Source organism: Oryctolagus cuniculus, chromosome 5 (genome assembly GCF_051225735.1).
Source record: "Oryctolagus cuniculus isolate XC-2025 breed Fujian yellow rabbit chromosome 5, ASM5122573v1, whole genome shotgun sequence".
NCBI lineage: Eukaryota > Metazoa > Chordata > Mammalia > Lagomorpha > Leporidae > Oryctolagus > Oryctolagus cuniculus.
The window spans coordinates 118279251-118295792 of record NC_142871.1 but is presented as its reverse complement, the minus strand read 5'-3'; the positions used below and the strand labels follow the sequence as shown (position 1 = coordinate 118295792).

At 37.3% G+C, this 16542-nt stretch overlaps 1 protein-coding gene across 24 annotated transcripts in view; it reads right to left on the bottom strand.

Annotated features, from left to right (window-relative positions):
- Window positions 1-16542, bottom strand: part of PKHD1 (PKHD1 ciliary IPT domain containing fibrocystin/polyductin) — a 524425-nt gene that overhangs the window by 30697 nt on the left and 477186 nt on the right. For 20 of the 24 annotated variants that reach the window (XR_016234007.1, XM_089333174.1, XM_089333175.1 and 17 more), the window contains 2 exons: window positions 7016-7151; window positions 4741-4828 (listed from right to left, as the gene is read on the bottom strand). Coding sequence is in view for 19 of the 24 variants with exons in the window: in XM_089333174.1 (XP_089189300.1) it covers window positions 4741-4828; window positions 7016-7151 (224 nt within the window). In the remaining 5 variants the exon portion in view is untranslated. The remainder of the gene's footprint in view (window positions 1-4740; window positions 4829-7015; window positions 7152-16542) is intronic. The other 4 variants (XR_016234005.1, XR_016234006.1, XR_016234008.1 and 1 more) reach the window with 1 other exon arrangement.

The following is a 16542-nucleotide window of genomic DNA, read 5'->3' as shown; positions in this document are numbered from 1 at the left end:
GGAAAAAAAAAGAAAAAAACAAGCATCAAGTTAAATTGTAAAATAAAAGATTTAGACTAGACATATAGATATGTTATTACTATTGTTATTTTGATTTTCTCTGGGAAATACTTAGTGTAAGCTAGAGAATCCAACCCAAATGGCTTTAGATGCCATTCTTTCTAAAATTAAGGAGAATTTCACAATGACCTTAAGAGAAACTCAATCATACGAAATAGGATGTTTTAGTGTTGACATCCAAAAAACAGAAAACTACATATTATTTCTTTCTTAATTCAGGATGTACACATACAAAAAAATCATGAACAGAAGATACCGTTCACTCATTCCTCATACTTTTCCACTGGTCCATAATGCAGAATGGGGGGAGGGTATCAAGAATGGGACAAAGTATGGAGTCTGAGTATAGTACAATACAGGAATAAGATACTGGGTATGGATAATATAAGAAATATGGCAACATATAGAGTAGGAGTAAGGTATAGACTATAATAAGGTATGGAATATAGCAACAGTGAGGAGTATGGTAAAGCACAGACTATAACATGTGAGTAAGGTATGTGAGTGAGTGGCATGTGAATGGCATGTGAGTAAGGTATGGAATTCCGGTAAGTCAGGGAGTATGAATAAGTTCCTAAGTTGTGCAGTAGGAGACAGGATGGGGGAAGGTAGTTTTAGCAGTCATGTAAGGGTGTCTGTTGCAAATATCACTAGAACATAAAAAATAGTTGAAAATGTATGGTTTTGACACTGTTGTATGTTTTAAGATGAATATATGAGTTACTTTCATATATTAGGCATTTTCTAAGCAAGGGCAACAAAATGGAGTTGAAAAATTCATAGAATGACAGCATCCAAACAGGCAATTCAAAACTCTGAAGTTCTAAACATTCAGATTTCTGATTGGTTAACTTTGGATGTATTTGCTTAATTACCTTACTTTCTTTTTATTAAGAATTATTTACTCATTTGAAAGGCAAAGTGACAGAGATAGAGGGGGAGAGATTTTGCATCTGCTTCTTTACTACCCAATTGGCCACACCTTCCAGGGCTGGGCAACACAAACCTAATACAAATACCAGAGCTGGTCAATGAAATGCATAAGAAATATGAAAAACTAAAATTTTCAAGTTATTTATATTTTCACAAGTTTATATAGGATAGGGCTATTTGATCAATTATAAAAAGATATGACCTTAATGTGCTGTACATTGAGGCTTAATGCTATAACGAGGACTCAAACAGTATATTTCACTTTATGTTTCTATGGGGGTGCAAACTGTTGAAATCTTTACTTAATGTATACTAAACTGATCTTCTGTTAAAAAAAAAAAAAGAAGAAATTAGCAATTCCCAACTTGACTCTCGCTGGGATTAAACATGACAATAGGTCTGTTCTGATTTCATCATCATTTAAAAAATCATCTATTATTTTTTACTTTATGTTTCTGTGTGGGAGCAAAGTGTTGAAATCTTTACTTAATGTATGCTAAACTGATCTTCTGTATATAAAGAGAATTGAAAATGAATCCTCATGTGAATGGAAGGGGAGAGGGAATGGGAAAGGGGAGGGTTGAGGGTGGGAGGGACGTTATGGGGGGGAAGCCATTGTAATCCATAAGCCGTACTTTGGAAATTTATATTCATTAAATAAAAGTTAAAAAAAAAGAAAAAAAAAGATATGCACATCATAGCAATTTAAAATCACCAAAGATTCAATGGTATGAAACATCTTTTCCACATGTTACTGAAAAGTCTCAAAGCATACATTACATCATTATAATAACAGCAGGAACTCTACATAAATACCCAGTGTTTTATATCGTATTTATTAAAAGAGGGATTTGCAAAAGTTGACAAGACTCTCTGCTTCTTCCCTTCTGCAAATAACAGATAATAACAGATGATTGTACTTGAAACAAATAATTGTTATTCCTTTTGCTTGTGTGTGTGTTTGATCAGTATTGACATATATCTCTTGAAGATGCATATGTGGAATACATTTATTATTATTTTGAACCACAACTAAGCTAATATTTAGAAAGTTTTCTAATATGAAACACTAATATTTACATAAATGTTTAGTTTAGAGAATCACTTGGGTCCTAGCTCTTGGCCATAATTATGCAACAATTCAATTCAGTGTGTAGGTGGTACTGCTTTAAGTAAATTATCTTGTAAGGATTTTTGTTGAGTGCTGTCTGGAATAGAGGTTGTAGGTATGAAGATGAGTTCCTTTCTTTCTAAGAATATTTTCCATGACCTATACTAAAAATAATTTTTAATCAGCTTGAATTTCTTGGATATTTTACTAATTTTTGCATTGAAACGAGTTTGGCTTTAACAGATTCCATCAACTTTTATTCAAATATAGGAAATGATTTTAGAATGGCACACTAAGCCATCCTCCTCTATACCAAGGTTATCAAAAATGAATTTCTCTTCACCTCAAGGTAAAATCCGAGAAATGCAGTGTGGTTGTACATAATTGGGATTCCCTCAGCTGAGAAGGAAGTATAAAATCTTGAAACAGAAAAAAATTCCAGGGTATTATATGACCTTTAGGCCCATTTTGCTTAGAGAGCTTATAGCTCTCAATAAAGATCTCTGTGTTGGGAGAGGTCCTGTTGATTGCACACAATCAATAGAAGACTCCTAGGAGAAGTAATGTGTGGGGTCAATTGGAAGGGAGTGAGTAGTAGTATAAGAAACTTTTACTCTCTAGATTACAAACTGTTGTAAATTAGGGACCAGCACAGAAGGTTAAAGTCAAGGGTTTCAGTGCCTGTATCACTTGTGGACACCCATTTGATGCCTAGTTTTTCCCTTTCAATCTCACTCCCTGCTAATGCACCTGGGAAAGCAGCAAAGGATGGCCCAAGTCCTAGAGCTCCTGCAACCCTGTGGGTGACCTGGAAGAATCTCCTGGGTCCTGGCTTGAGTCTGGCCCATCCCGGTGGTTGAGGCCATTTTGGGAGTGAACCAGAGGGTGAAAGATCTCGATCTCTCTCTCTCTTTCTTCTCTCTCTCCGTAACTCTGCTTTTCAAATAAATAAATAAATAAATAAATAAATAAATAAATCTTTAAAAAAAATTGTACACCAGAAACTTCTTATTTGTATTGCCTTAAAGCTTAAATCTCTCCTGCAATAAGAGGTCTTAGTCTTGATTTGACTCAACAGTGGGAATGTACTTAACTTCTTTTGTGCTTCTTCTCATCAAAACTCTTGCTTTTTGTTCCTCTCCTGGTGTTCCCTGCTTCAGCGAAGAATACCAAATATCGACCCAATACTCCAAGGTCAAAACCTAAAAGTCACCCTTAAGTCCTTTTTTCCTTTACTTAAGTGGATCCTGTTGATTTCAATCTTAATACACACTCAGTGTCAATGACCTTTTATCTCCACTGTCATCTCTTGCCTGGCCTTCTACAATTACTTTCTAGCTGGTTTATCAGTTGCACTGTAATTCTCACATCCACCATCCACAGAGCAGAGAAGCTTCTAAACATGGAAATCGGATCTTGTAAGGGAGCCTGCTTAAAACCCTTCAAGAGGGCTTCCCATCAGACAGTCAGCACAGTCCACACTCTCCACTGTGGTCTCCGTGTCCTCTGTTGTTTAGCTCCAGCCTATCTATCTGACTTCCTTGCTTTGTCTCACTTATTAGGTCCCTTTCTTTCTTTATGTTTCTACATTCTCCTTCAGTTTTTTTTCTATGGATCACATCTTTTCCTGTTTTAAAATGCAAAAACACAATGACTGAACTAGTTTTTAATGAAAGAGTATGTATTTTTAAACTCTAAAATAAAAATGGGATGAACCTGTTGCAGTTACAGAACTAATTTTTATGGATTCTAAGTTGCCAATCTGTCATAGTCCACTACAAGACTTGCAGGTACCTTCTTATCTCTTTGAATAGGTTGCATTTCAAGAGGATTTTGCTTGTTTGCTTGTTTTCTGTGAGCAAGACAGGGAATTAGCACTCAAAAAATGTTTTCCTCATAAAATCATGTAGTACATGCTTTTTGCTAGGCCAGGTCCTAAAATTCACATCCATGCTTTCTGTATACAGAATATCTAATCAAACTATCTTGAGCCGTTTCTTAGGAATCCTCATTTTAAATAATACTCCTTTTGATTTTCATACATATAACCTCAAGGAATGTAGATAGATCAGTGGTGCTGGGATCAAACAAGAAGGTGGGAGGGTGGCAGATGGAAAGAAGAAATTAATTCTGAGGGCTTGTCTGTTTCAGGTACTATTGGATTTATCAACACATTTACTGTTGATAATATCGAAGGCAGGAGTTCCTCTTTCCCCACAGAGACCGCAGTGACTCTGGGGCATTGCTACGAAGGCCTGCCCATGACACTGTATCAAACAAGTGTCTGTCACTGGGGTACTGACTAGTCTGTAGAAAAACTGGAATTTGAGAACCAAAGATCTCATGCTCTTCTGCTTACATCATATTGAGGATACAAGTACGATAAAAATGCTTCTTTATCACGCAAGGGAAGTGAGAAGAGAAGGTGACTCCTTGAATATTTCCTGTCATTAGGCAGTATTTCATTCCCAAACTACCTTTCCAGAGACACTGGCATTATAGACATGTGAATGAAAGAGATTCTTTAAAAATTACCAAAGAAATTCAGTTTCCCAACTGCACTATAAATTCCTAAAGGAGGCAAACATTTTTATGTGCAGATAAAGTAACAATATGAGAAAGTGACAGATATCTACCTTTTAGCACAGAATCTGATGTCCCTTCCAGGGAAACTAAAACAGTCCAAGGCTCTGAGGGAGGTCCCAAGGATTCCACTCTTCGATTCTGGAAATGTGGGGTGGGGAAGAGGTGGATTCAGAGAAAATTTTTTTTAAGTTATGTTAAAAAGAAAAGACACTCATAAGCTGTTTTGTGTGTGTTTTAATTATTCATTTAGAGGAGTGAGATAGAGTGTTCTCATCCTCTGACTCACTACCCAATGCCCGAAATGGCCAGGGCTGGGCCAAAGCCAGAAGCCAGGAACTCACTTCATATTTCCCATATGGTGGCAAGAACCCAGTCACCTACACCATCACAGCTGGCTCTCAGGATTCACACTAGCAGGAAGCTGGAGTCAAGATCAGGGCCAGGCACTCCAACAAGGGATATGAGCAGCCCAACTGGCATCCTATTAGGCCATAACTCCTACCCCAGAAGTTTTGGGAAGCATATATGCAGTAGAAATAAGCAAAGGAAGAAAATTGATAAATAAGTTGATTCTTAAGAATATATAGGGCCAGCGCTGTGTCATTGCCAGTAAAGCCGCCATCTGCAGTGCCCGCATCCCATGTGGGCACCAGTTCTAGTCCCAGCTGCTCCACTTGCAATCCAGCTGTCTGCAATGGCCTGGGAAAGCAGTAGAGGATGGCCCAAGTCCTTGGGCCCCTGTACTCCCATGGGAGACATGGAGGAGGCTCCGGGCTTTGGATCAGCACAGCTCCAGTAGTTGCGGACAATTGGGGAGTGGGCCAGCAAGGAAGACCTTTCTCTCTGTCTCTTCCTCTACCTCTCTGTAACTCTGCCTTTCAAATAAATAAATAAATATTTTCAAAAGAATATATAAACATTAGCTTATTGAAAGAAGAGAAGGGAGATTATTATAAGAAAGTGGCATCAGGGCGGAGAAGGAGGAGAATGGAAAGGTAAGTTCATAAAAGAGGGGTATTGCCTTGAGGATTAATAATGAAGGAACGGTTTAGAGAAGAAAGCAGGAGAGAGTTGGGTGAATGACTGAGTAGATCAAAATTAACAGGTTTTCAAGTATAGACCTCAGCTCCATGGACCTCTTCCTGCAAATATGTCAAAGGATGTATTTTAAATAGTAGAAGGCTGATCAGTAGATCATATTTCACATTTTCACCATTAATAGATAAATAAGAAATAAATGAGAGAGGAGGAAGGAAGGAAGGAAGGAAGGAAGGAAGGAAGGAAGGAAGGAAGGAAGGAAGGAAGGAAGGAAGGAAGGGAGGGAGGGAGGGAATATAGAATCATAGGATATGGAGCCTGAAACCAAAGTAAACACAGAACACATCAATCAAACTGAGGAAAACAAATGCCATGTGTTCTCTCTCATATGTAGAAGCTAAAAACAAATGGATCTGAATACAGAATAGTAACTATTAGCCTCTAGGAAAGGGGTGGAGTGGAGATAGAGGGAGGTTGAGTAACAGTTATCAAATTAGTTATATGGAAGAAATAAGTTCTGGTATTCAACAGCATAGTAGGGTTTCTATATTTCACAATAACCTATTAAATATGTTTTAAACCGAAGAGAAAAGATAGAAGGATACAAAGCAATGATAAGATGGAAATACGAATTACCTAGATTTAAAAAGTACACTTCATATAGATGTATTAAAAAATCACATTGTATCCCAGAAATATAAATATTATTACACATTCATCAATTTTTAATACTGACTACCCTAAATTCATCATTATATACTGTATATACATATTGAAGCATCACTTTGCATCTTCACAAAAATGTACAATTAAAATTTAAAAAGAAAAAAAATTAAGTCACTACTAAAATTATAAAAAAGGAATTAAGCAAGAAGCCTCTTGCTCATAATTTATTTGACTTCATATTAGAGAGATAACTCAAAGTAACAGAAAACTGTAATTCTTATATGACATCATACGTTCCTTTATTAGCATGTGAAGAGGTTTCTTCACATGCACTTTTTTGAGAAGACTACATTTCGAGACCTACTTCAAAAATGCTTTGAAAAGAAAACTATCAGAACTTCTTATTTACCCTTGATCAAATTCTGAACACTCACAGAAAAACAGAAGGTAGGCAGATTGTGAACTGAAAGGAAAAGGATAAAAATAGTGAAAAGTTGTAAGTGCAGATTTCACACAGTGGGCACTCTGAAAACATGTGTTGATGATGACAATAACCAAACTATAGGCTAAATGCAACATGCTACCAGCTTCTCAGAAAGCTTGTGCCCCAAGAAATCTTACTTGCTCATCCAGAAAAACGAGTTGTGGTTGCACAGGAAGCTCTTTTCCCACTTCTCCATCCGAAGGCTGGACTAGGACTGAGAGAGCACAGGGTTGAATATATATCAAGTTCCCAGTTTTAAAACTGCTTGTGTTTCTGGAAGATAGAAAAACAAATAGAATGACTCCGTTGGATACCAAATATATCTACGGTAGCTCTTTTCCATAATATTCATCCCTGATGGCCAGTGAAAAGATTCACAGTTGCCTATATTATGTAGTGAACAGGACTCTACACCAAAGGACAATTTTATAATTTTTGAAAAGTTTATTTAGCCATGATTTTTTTAAATGGATGGAATGGGGAAAAGAATAAATTCTGAATTTATGTCTTTATCAAGATAAACCTTCCTATCTGCACCCCCCCTCCAAAGCCTCAGTGAAAGAATGTATCAGAATAAAATACTTAGAGGACATCAACATGTTCACTACTAGGCTATGAAGTGAACTCTCCCTCCGCAAAATGTCCTGATGGCTAACGTGTTTCAATTTCCATGGTATAAATCCTCCAGTAATAGCTGATTCTAAGGAAGCATGATAACATCACTAAATCGACCCGGGAAGAGATGCCCAAGAGCAAACTCCAGCACACTACTGTTTTCCTCAAAGTAGTTCATATAATCCTCACAACAACCCCTTCACATTGTATTCTCCTAGTGTGCTTGCCCTAAGTAGCTTCAATAACTGCACCATTAATTATTTTATTTTAATTGCATGGAATACTTGCTGAATAACTGATATTTACTTAAACCATGTACTATTAAAATGTTTTATGTATAAACTCATTCGCATTGCTAAAATGATGCTATAAGGTAGGTACTCTTATTTATATATTAAGAATCTGAGTTCTAAACAGGCTTAAGCAACTTGCCTAAGCAACCAAAAAGTACTGGACAGGGACTTTAGTGGTTAATGAATGAGCTATATTGTCTCTCAACTCATTGCAGCATTTAACTGCTGATGTAATTTAGCGATAAAATGGAATGCAGAAAAATAGATAATTCATGACACTTCATAATCTTTTACCCAGAGTTTGGCATTTTGGTGATAGAGCTAGCTTTATTAAAAGAACACTATACACTTATGTTTCCATTAAGTTTATTGGGTATTACACATCATAGCCATGTAACAGATATTTGGCAATTTAATAGAAATACCTAGAAATCATATAGTACCCTAACATAGAGCATCCCTTGGTGAGTTATCCATTAAATAACCTTCTGCAGATCTAACAAGGCTTTTATTTTAAAAAGCAAATAAAAAATGGGGGTGGTGGGAGACTGGCGTAGCAGTTAAGTTTACCTGTATCTCATATCAGAGTACCTGGGTTCAACGCCCATCTTTGGCTCCCAGTCCCAGTCCTGATGATTCAGACCTGGGAGGTCCAGATTGAGGTCCTAACGCCTGGCTCTGGTCCCAGGTGGTTGCGAGAACCAGTAGATGGCCATATTCTCTCTGTATATATTTCTTCTTTCTCTCTCTCTGTCTCTCTGTCTCTTTCTATCTCTCCTCTCTTTCTCTCACTTTCTTTCTCTCAGTTGTTTGATCCATCTTTAAAATAAATTTTAAGACACCCTCACTTCCCCATTTTCAGTGCTTGTGAAGCAATTATTTATTACCAAATTTTCCCTCCACCATGCAAGCAGGAAAGGATGAAGAATTTATTTATTGTGTCAGATAAAGGTGAAGATTAGTTGCCAAAAAGAAAATAATGGGAAAGCAAATACAATGGATCACAAAATACGAAGTTTTGATAGGAAGCTTCAACCAACTAGGACTCTGATCTCTATGCTGAAGTCAATGCCTGGCAATTCAACAAATGCTAGCCCAATCATCCTGTCGTTTGTATGGCATAGTGTTTAAGGCTCCTTTCGTTTTGTGAAGGGAACAATTTAAACCACATCAAAAAAATCCATGGTATTAATTTTATAGATTCCAGGTTATTGGAAAACTTTTACATTATTTTCTTACCCCATTTCTGCCTTATTCTACTCTTTAAATGCTTTCTGATGAGGGATGCAGGCAAGCAGTCTGAGTTAAAGAAACTGAAAGACCCCATCAGAGATTCTGATGTCAGCACACTGCTGTCCGGAGACTAAGGAATGGTGTTCAGCTGCCTGAACACCCGCAGAAAGGCCCATCCCTGACACACTTTAAAGTTTATTGTGAGCAAACATCTCTTATTAAATGTAAACAGCATCTCACTGGAGGTCAGAGACTTGCTGCTACAGCATATCCCAAGGTAATACCACTTTAAGCTCCACATAAACTCTTAAGCAGTTTCTATCCTAAAACCTGACCGTAGGTGGTACAGTTTTTTACGATATGTTATAATAGTGCAATAAATCTGTTAGCTTAAAATCGAATCTCCGTGGCCTTTTAGAGAAATCATCATTAAATGCAGGGTCCTGTTAATGATGCCATCGAAGTGAAATTGTTTAATCTGCTAAGGGGGTGAAAGGTCACCAAATGAATTTTTTATAATACATCAACTTGACACGCAATAGGGAAAACTGTAATAGATAAAAGCAAAGGAAAAGGGCACTGTCTTCTTCTGATAGGTCAATAGCAGCCAAGAGAGTCACTCATCCACTTTCCTTTCACAATGGGGCTCCTTTTGCATTTAATATGGACACCCAATTAATACCTCAGCACCACAGACAACCTCATTTTAGGTGACTTATAGCAATTTCTCCCCCTTCCCTGAAATGAAAGTGATCACAATACATCATAGCATTGTGCGAATTAACGTTAATTGATTCAAGTTACCAAGCAATGATGGGCCACTTATATAATCTAGGCGTTATTGGGTGCTAGAAGGGATAGAGGGAAGATTAGATTCCAGTGTCCGTTGCTGTGACGACGGGAGTCACCTGACACCTTGTTAGACAGTTGTAAGGTTCTATTGCTGGCCCCAGTGGGGTCGTCAGTAAACTGGAGTGATGTCCAAACATCATTACACGCTGCTCCAATATTAAAGCAAAGGGATTAGCAACTTATTGCAAGCAACCTGGATTTGTCATTGTGCTGTCGTTATCCAATTTCCAACAGCTAATGTGACTGTAGCCTGCAGGCAGAAGGACCTACAGCCAAACTTTAAAAAATGGGGAGGAAAGTTCCCTCCATCTCTCTCAGTTTTAACCACTTTTTAACAGCTCCCTATACCCATTCAGGTATGTGGAAGAATCTTTTCTTTCATCTAATGCTTAAGAGTAAGATAAAAAAGAAAAAAAAAAATCAAGAGATTTCCAAATTCACCACTGTTCACTCCAACTCTGGCATTTTAATGCACAGATCAGAAATGTTTGCTCTGTGGCACACAGGATTATTTCTATTTTATGACAAATCCAGCAAACAGATAAACAAGTAAATGCTATTGGTGAAAAATTGACCCTGGGAAAAACCGACTGTGGTAATGGATGAATGGGTTGGGGTGGGGGTGGGTGATTAGATACTCCCTCCTCAACTTTCTCCTCCTTAAAGCTACTAAGCCAGGTTTTGGTCAAAGGGCCTTACATTTTGAATAAATGCTTCAGGGTGTTTTGAGCATTTTCTCTCTCTCTTGTTTTAATAGGGTAGATAAGGCAGAATAGTCTATATATTTAAGAGGGGACTTGAATTCTAATGTCGGGATGACGGTGTAGTTTTGTACTAGCAGTTGAGATGTCACTTCAAACACCTGCATATATTAGGAGAGTACCTGAGTTCCAGTCCCAGCTCTGCTCCTAATTCCAACTTCCTGCTAATGGACACCCTGGGAGGCAGCAAAGAATGGCTCAAGTAAGTGTGTCTCTGCTATCCATATGGGAGGCCTAGATTAAGTTAATGGTTTCCAGGTTTGAGCTTTGGCCTGGCCCAGCCCTACTGTTGCAGGCATTTGCAGGAGTGAATCAGCGGATGGGAGATTCATTCTCTCTCTCTCTCTCTCTCTCTCTCTCTAACTCCTTCCCTCCCTCCCCCCTTCTCTCTGTCTCCCCAACTCCATAAACAAAGTTTGGATGATTCTGTACCCTGGGAGAAAACTACTTTTCCTAGTCAATTCCATTTAATAAGCATATATTAACTCTCTTGCTATATACAAACTTCTACAGGATATGCAAAGATAAATAAAATCTCATAACCTCTGCTCCTCAGGAATACTCTGCCATATAACTTGTTAGACAAAATTACTTTCCTGGCTACTCTTCTGAGTTAATGTATACCACTCTACTTCATTTAGTTTCCTTATGCTCTTGTTTTAACCTAGTCAGATTCCCTTAGTGGCTGTGTACTCCTAGAACAAAAGAACTATCTTCTGATGTGTCAGTTTTCTTGTGGCAATGTGGTCTAGTGATCCCACATCTGGCACACTAAGCACTCAGTATGTGTTTCTGTAGTAACATTTTTCCAAGTCATGCAATCCCTCTGCCCTTAGGTCACTAAATGCCTTTGGAAGACAATCACCCACTTTTGTTTGGCCAACTTCATGTTCCGCTGCACTCCTCAAGCAATGTGCTTAATTCACTCCTGTAATACTTAAGATGAAACTTTTGTGACTCCTTAGAATATGTTATTTTAATTTGTGACTTGAGTGACCCTAAATGTAGATTGCAGTACCAAGAGAATATAAAGACACAGAATAAATGGTACATCTTCAAATAGTGTTAATTACAAGCAAAAATTTAGAGAGATCCAAACTTAAGTATTTTAATTGGTCAATCATTTTAAACATTTTACAATAAATATGGCATGAACATTTCATCTAGGAGAATAGAAATGCAGAGTTTTTGATAAAGATCCTATATAATATATTAAAAAATCTCTCTGTGTACTGAGCAACTGCACAGTCATACATATAGAGTCTAGCCAGGAAACAGAAACAACTGAAAGTCTTTTTCATAAGAAAAAGACCAGGTTAGTTTTCCTATTTCTTGACTTTGAGTTGAATGTACTTGTTTTAGACTCCTTGCTTTAAAACCATTACATTTGCATCTATCAGTGTTTGGTAGTCTTTGATTTTGGAAATCTTTCTAATGGAAGGGATTAAATATAGATATGGGTTAAAAATAGTAGAGAAATGAAACAGACTACATTTTATTATTTGTGATAAGTATTGAATGATAATTTATTATAAAGGATTATGAGCTTAGATTCTGTGGAAAATACAGCAAGTTGAGAGTTTTACCACCTAATATTACAAAACTAAAATATACTCAATTTTAGGAGAAACTAGATTAATGATTAAGCAGGTCCAATAACAGACGTGGAATATGATTTAATATAAAATATTCTCATTAAGCAGTTGAGTAAATGTTGTCTTCCTTAGAAATAAATTTTTAAATCTCTAGGATTTTATTGGGGTCATATAATATTTTGGACATAATAACTGCTTAATATTGGAGGAATAAAAGCATTGAAATGTAAGCTGTCATGATTCTATTATATTTACCTAGGACTTCACCTTATGTACACATAAATCTTAAATTATTTGATTTTCAAATACTGTGGTTCAATTTTAGAATTAGAATACGTGTGCATGGATGCAGATATGTCAACAAAAGCAATAGATTACAATTAAAATCTTGCTCATAAGGAAAATAGCAGGAAAAAAATAAGGCACAGAGCAAGAATTAAAGATTTAGTGGTCTAGGACCATTTAGTGTAAGAACAATAGTCCCCAAGGGCATAACTGCAGAAACAGGGCTGTGAAATAAATGATAGTTTAAATGATTATGAATCATCAATAAAAATTTGAATGGTCCACATATTTCCTATTTAATAAGGCTAACTACTATATAATCTTTGTGTTTTTTGAGAGTTGAAGACTTTTGAAAATGCTAGTGATTATAGAACAATTTTTAATTGTAGAGAGAGCTTGTTTATTCAGAACATTTCATTCTCCCTCAGAGACACATACATGAAATATTATGAGAATTTTGCTATCTAGACAACTTAACAAATTAGTAAAAGAAAAAGTGACATACAGATATTCTTTGATTATAGAGTTTTGGTTTTGCCATGAGGAAGGAAAGAAAAGCTGGCAATACTGGAATCTCTTCTAGGATGAACATTTTACCCATCCTGAAGCGAACATTCCCTGATGTTGAATAAAAGATTCTGTCCCTAGATGATTCTATCCCTAGAAAGCAGGCATCTAGGAAACACAGGTCGATGGAGAAGAGGAGACAGTAAATGCAACTTGGTGCCAATAGATTTGAATAACCTGATGGATCTCCTGGCTTTCTATATCCCAAGTTACCTGTATGGGATGGTCTTCTTGCAGAACATGGGGATCTACAAAGCCATTAATGCAACAGAACACACATACACTCATGCACACCTGCACACACAGAAAGACAGTCCCACAGTGTCATATTATACATCAAGAGTGAGTCAGGAGTCCAGATAGGCTTGGATAGTTTCCCTGCTTGTATAGAAGTTATCAAAAAGAATCCACTTCCAAGGTCATTCAGGTTGTTGACACATTTCCTATTAGTGTAGGACTGAGGCCCCTGTTTCCTTGCTGGCTGGCTGGCTGCCAGTATTCATTCTCTATGCATACAGTTTACCTGCATTCCTTACGATGTACCCTCTTCCATCTTAACAGCTGTGACACATAAAATCCTTCTCATATTTTGAATCTTGCTGCCTTCTTCTATTTCTTTCTTCTGCCCCCGCAGAAAACTCTTCTCTTTTAAAGGCTAATATGTCTGATTGAGCCCACTTTGACAATTCAAGATATTCTCCCTAACTTAAGATCAACTGTAAAATATCACATCGTATCTTAAGAGTGCTATTTCTTCATATTTAGAGGTTCTGGGGATGAGAAGGGCACAACCCTGGGTGGCAGTTTAGAAATTTTGTCGATCACATACATTTTGGCATTTACTATATAGTAAAGAATATTATTTAGATTTTTTTCTAGTGTGGAACTTAATGAGGTGAGAAAAATAAGAAGATAAAGGAGGGAAAGACATTCAAGAGAGCAAAAGGAAAGGAAAAGGGAAAAGGAAGGCAAGCAATACATCATTCCTGGATAACAAATAGAAGAGAGTGTACAGAAGTAGTAGCCTGGTGGGGAAAACCCAGTTTTGAAGGGCAACTTGGATATATGTTTATCTGTTCTCATTCTCTACAAATTCCACTGAAGCTGCCTAACTTGAAAATGGCATAAATCTGGAAAAATAAAAAAGGTGTTGCAACAACAAATGACAATATAGGTCATCAAAATTTTCAAAGTTGGGAAACAGTTTTTTGAAATGTTTTATCCAAACAGAGGCATCATATATCCAGACACCTCCAGCACAGGATAAAGACCATAAGAGGACAATTCACTAGGTACTTATTTACTTAAAATAGAGAGAAACTCTATTTCTCTCCATAAAGAAGAAGTTAGTAGTTTTTGTTTTGTTTTGTTTTTGACAGGCAGAGTGGACAGTGAGAGACAGAGAGACAGAGAGAAAGGTCTTCCTTTTTGCCGTTGGTTCACCCTCCAATGGCCACCGTGGCTGGCGCGCTGCGGCCAGCGCATTGCGCTGATCCAAAGCCAGGAGCCAGGTACTTATCCTGGTCTCCCATGGGGTGCAGGGCCCAAGTACTTGGGCCATCCTCCACTGCACTCCCAGGCCATAGCAGAGAGCTGGCCTGGAAGAGGGGCAACTAGGACAGAATCTGGCGCCCCAACCAGGACCCGAACCTGGTGTGCCGGCACCGCAGGCTGAGGATTAGCCTATTGAGCCACGGCGCCGGCCCTATCAACTAGTTTCTTAAAAGTAGGTATTACTCTCCTGGAACTGTATCTAAAATGGCAACAAGTTGTTGAGCTGAATACTATCCCAGATATCCTTAGAAAGCAATATTTCCTGTAAATCTTTTGAAGATTTACAGTTGTCATCTGTGGAGAAAAATCTCTCTTAAAATGGTAGAGAAATAGAGGGAAATGGAGGATATAAGATATTCCAAAAGGAAATTAATGCTGTAATATACACGTTCAGCAGTTTCCTATCAAATCAGGAATTCATTAAACTGACTTAAAAGTGAAAACATGACAGCTATGGCGGATGGTGGGTAAAATATAATGGTGGTCTCTTTCCTGAAGTTGTCTCATTTCTTCATGATAAGATGCTATGGATCACATGCATGGGTGCGTAGACTTAATTTCTGCCAGATCCACCCTCCACAAGTTCCCCTCTTATGTACCTCAATTGCTTCAACTTGCTGATGTTTCTCTCCTTCAATTCAAAGCCTGGCTATTCACTGAGTGCTTTATTATAGTATATGATATCAATAATCTTTGGAAGATGGCCGATTAGGAAAACTTAGTACTGTAAAATGTAAATAAAATTAAGCAATAGTATCCATACATGCAATATACTTGTAAGACCTAAGAGGGATCTAAATGAAATTGGACTAAAGGGAAGAAAAATAAATCACATATAAGCTGAGATATATTAGCTTTGTTTTTTTTTTTTTCAGATTCTGAATTCTCATACCACTGTGTATATCATAACAATATCATTAACATGGTGAAGGCTTGGTTGTTGGCAAAAATATCTAATATTTAATAGAATGTGAAAAATCAATGCCATCTCGCTAGTCAAATTGATCTGTTTCAGTTCACAATTGATCATAATGATAGGATTAAGAGTCAAAGGGATCACACAAACAAGACTAGTGTCTGCTAATACTAAATGATAGAATTAAAAAGGAGAGAATGATCCAACATGGGAAGTGAGATACACAGCAGACTCATAGAATGGCAGATGTCCTAAACAGCCTCTGGCCTCAGAATCAGTCCTTAAGGCATTCGAATATGGCTGAAGAGACCATGAGAGTATTTTAGGCATGGAAAGCCAAGACACTCTGGCAAAAAAAAAAAAAAAAAAAAAAAAAAAAACACAACAACACAAACAACAACAACAACAAAACCACCAACAAAAAATCAAAACCTAAATGAAAGATCTCTGTGAGTGAGATCCCTGTGGAAAGAACAGCCCATCAAAGAAGGAGGTACCTTTCTCTGAAGGGAGGAGAGAACTTCCACTTTGACTATGACCTTGTCTAAATAAGATCAAAGTCGGCGAACTCAAAAGGCTTCCATAGCCTTGGCAACTCATGACAAGAGCCTAGGGAGATTACTGATGCCACAAACAAGAGTGTCAATTGTTAAGTCAACAACAAGAGTCACTGTGCACTTACTCCCCATGTAAGATCTCTGTCCTTAATGTGTTGTACAATGTAAATTAATGCTATAACTAGTACTCGAACAGTACTTTACACTTTGTGTTTCTGTGTGGGTGCAAACTGATGAAATCTTTACTTAATATATACTAAATTTATCTTCTGTATATAAAGTTAATTGAAAATGAATCTTGATGTGAATGGAATGGGGGAGGGAGCAGGAGATGAGAGGGTTGCAGGTAGGAAGGAATTTATGGGGGGGGAAGCCACTGTAATCTATAAGCTATACTTTGGACATTTATATTTATTAAATAAAAGTTAAAAAAAGA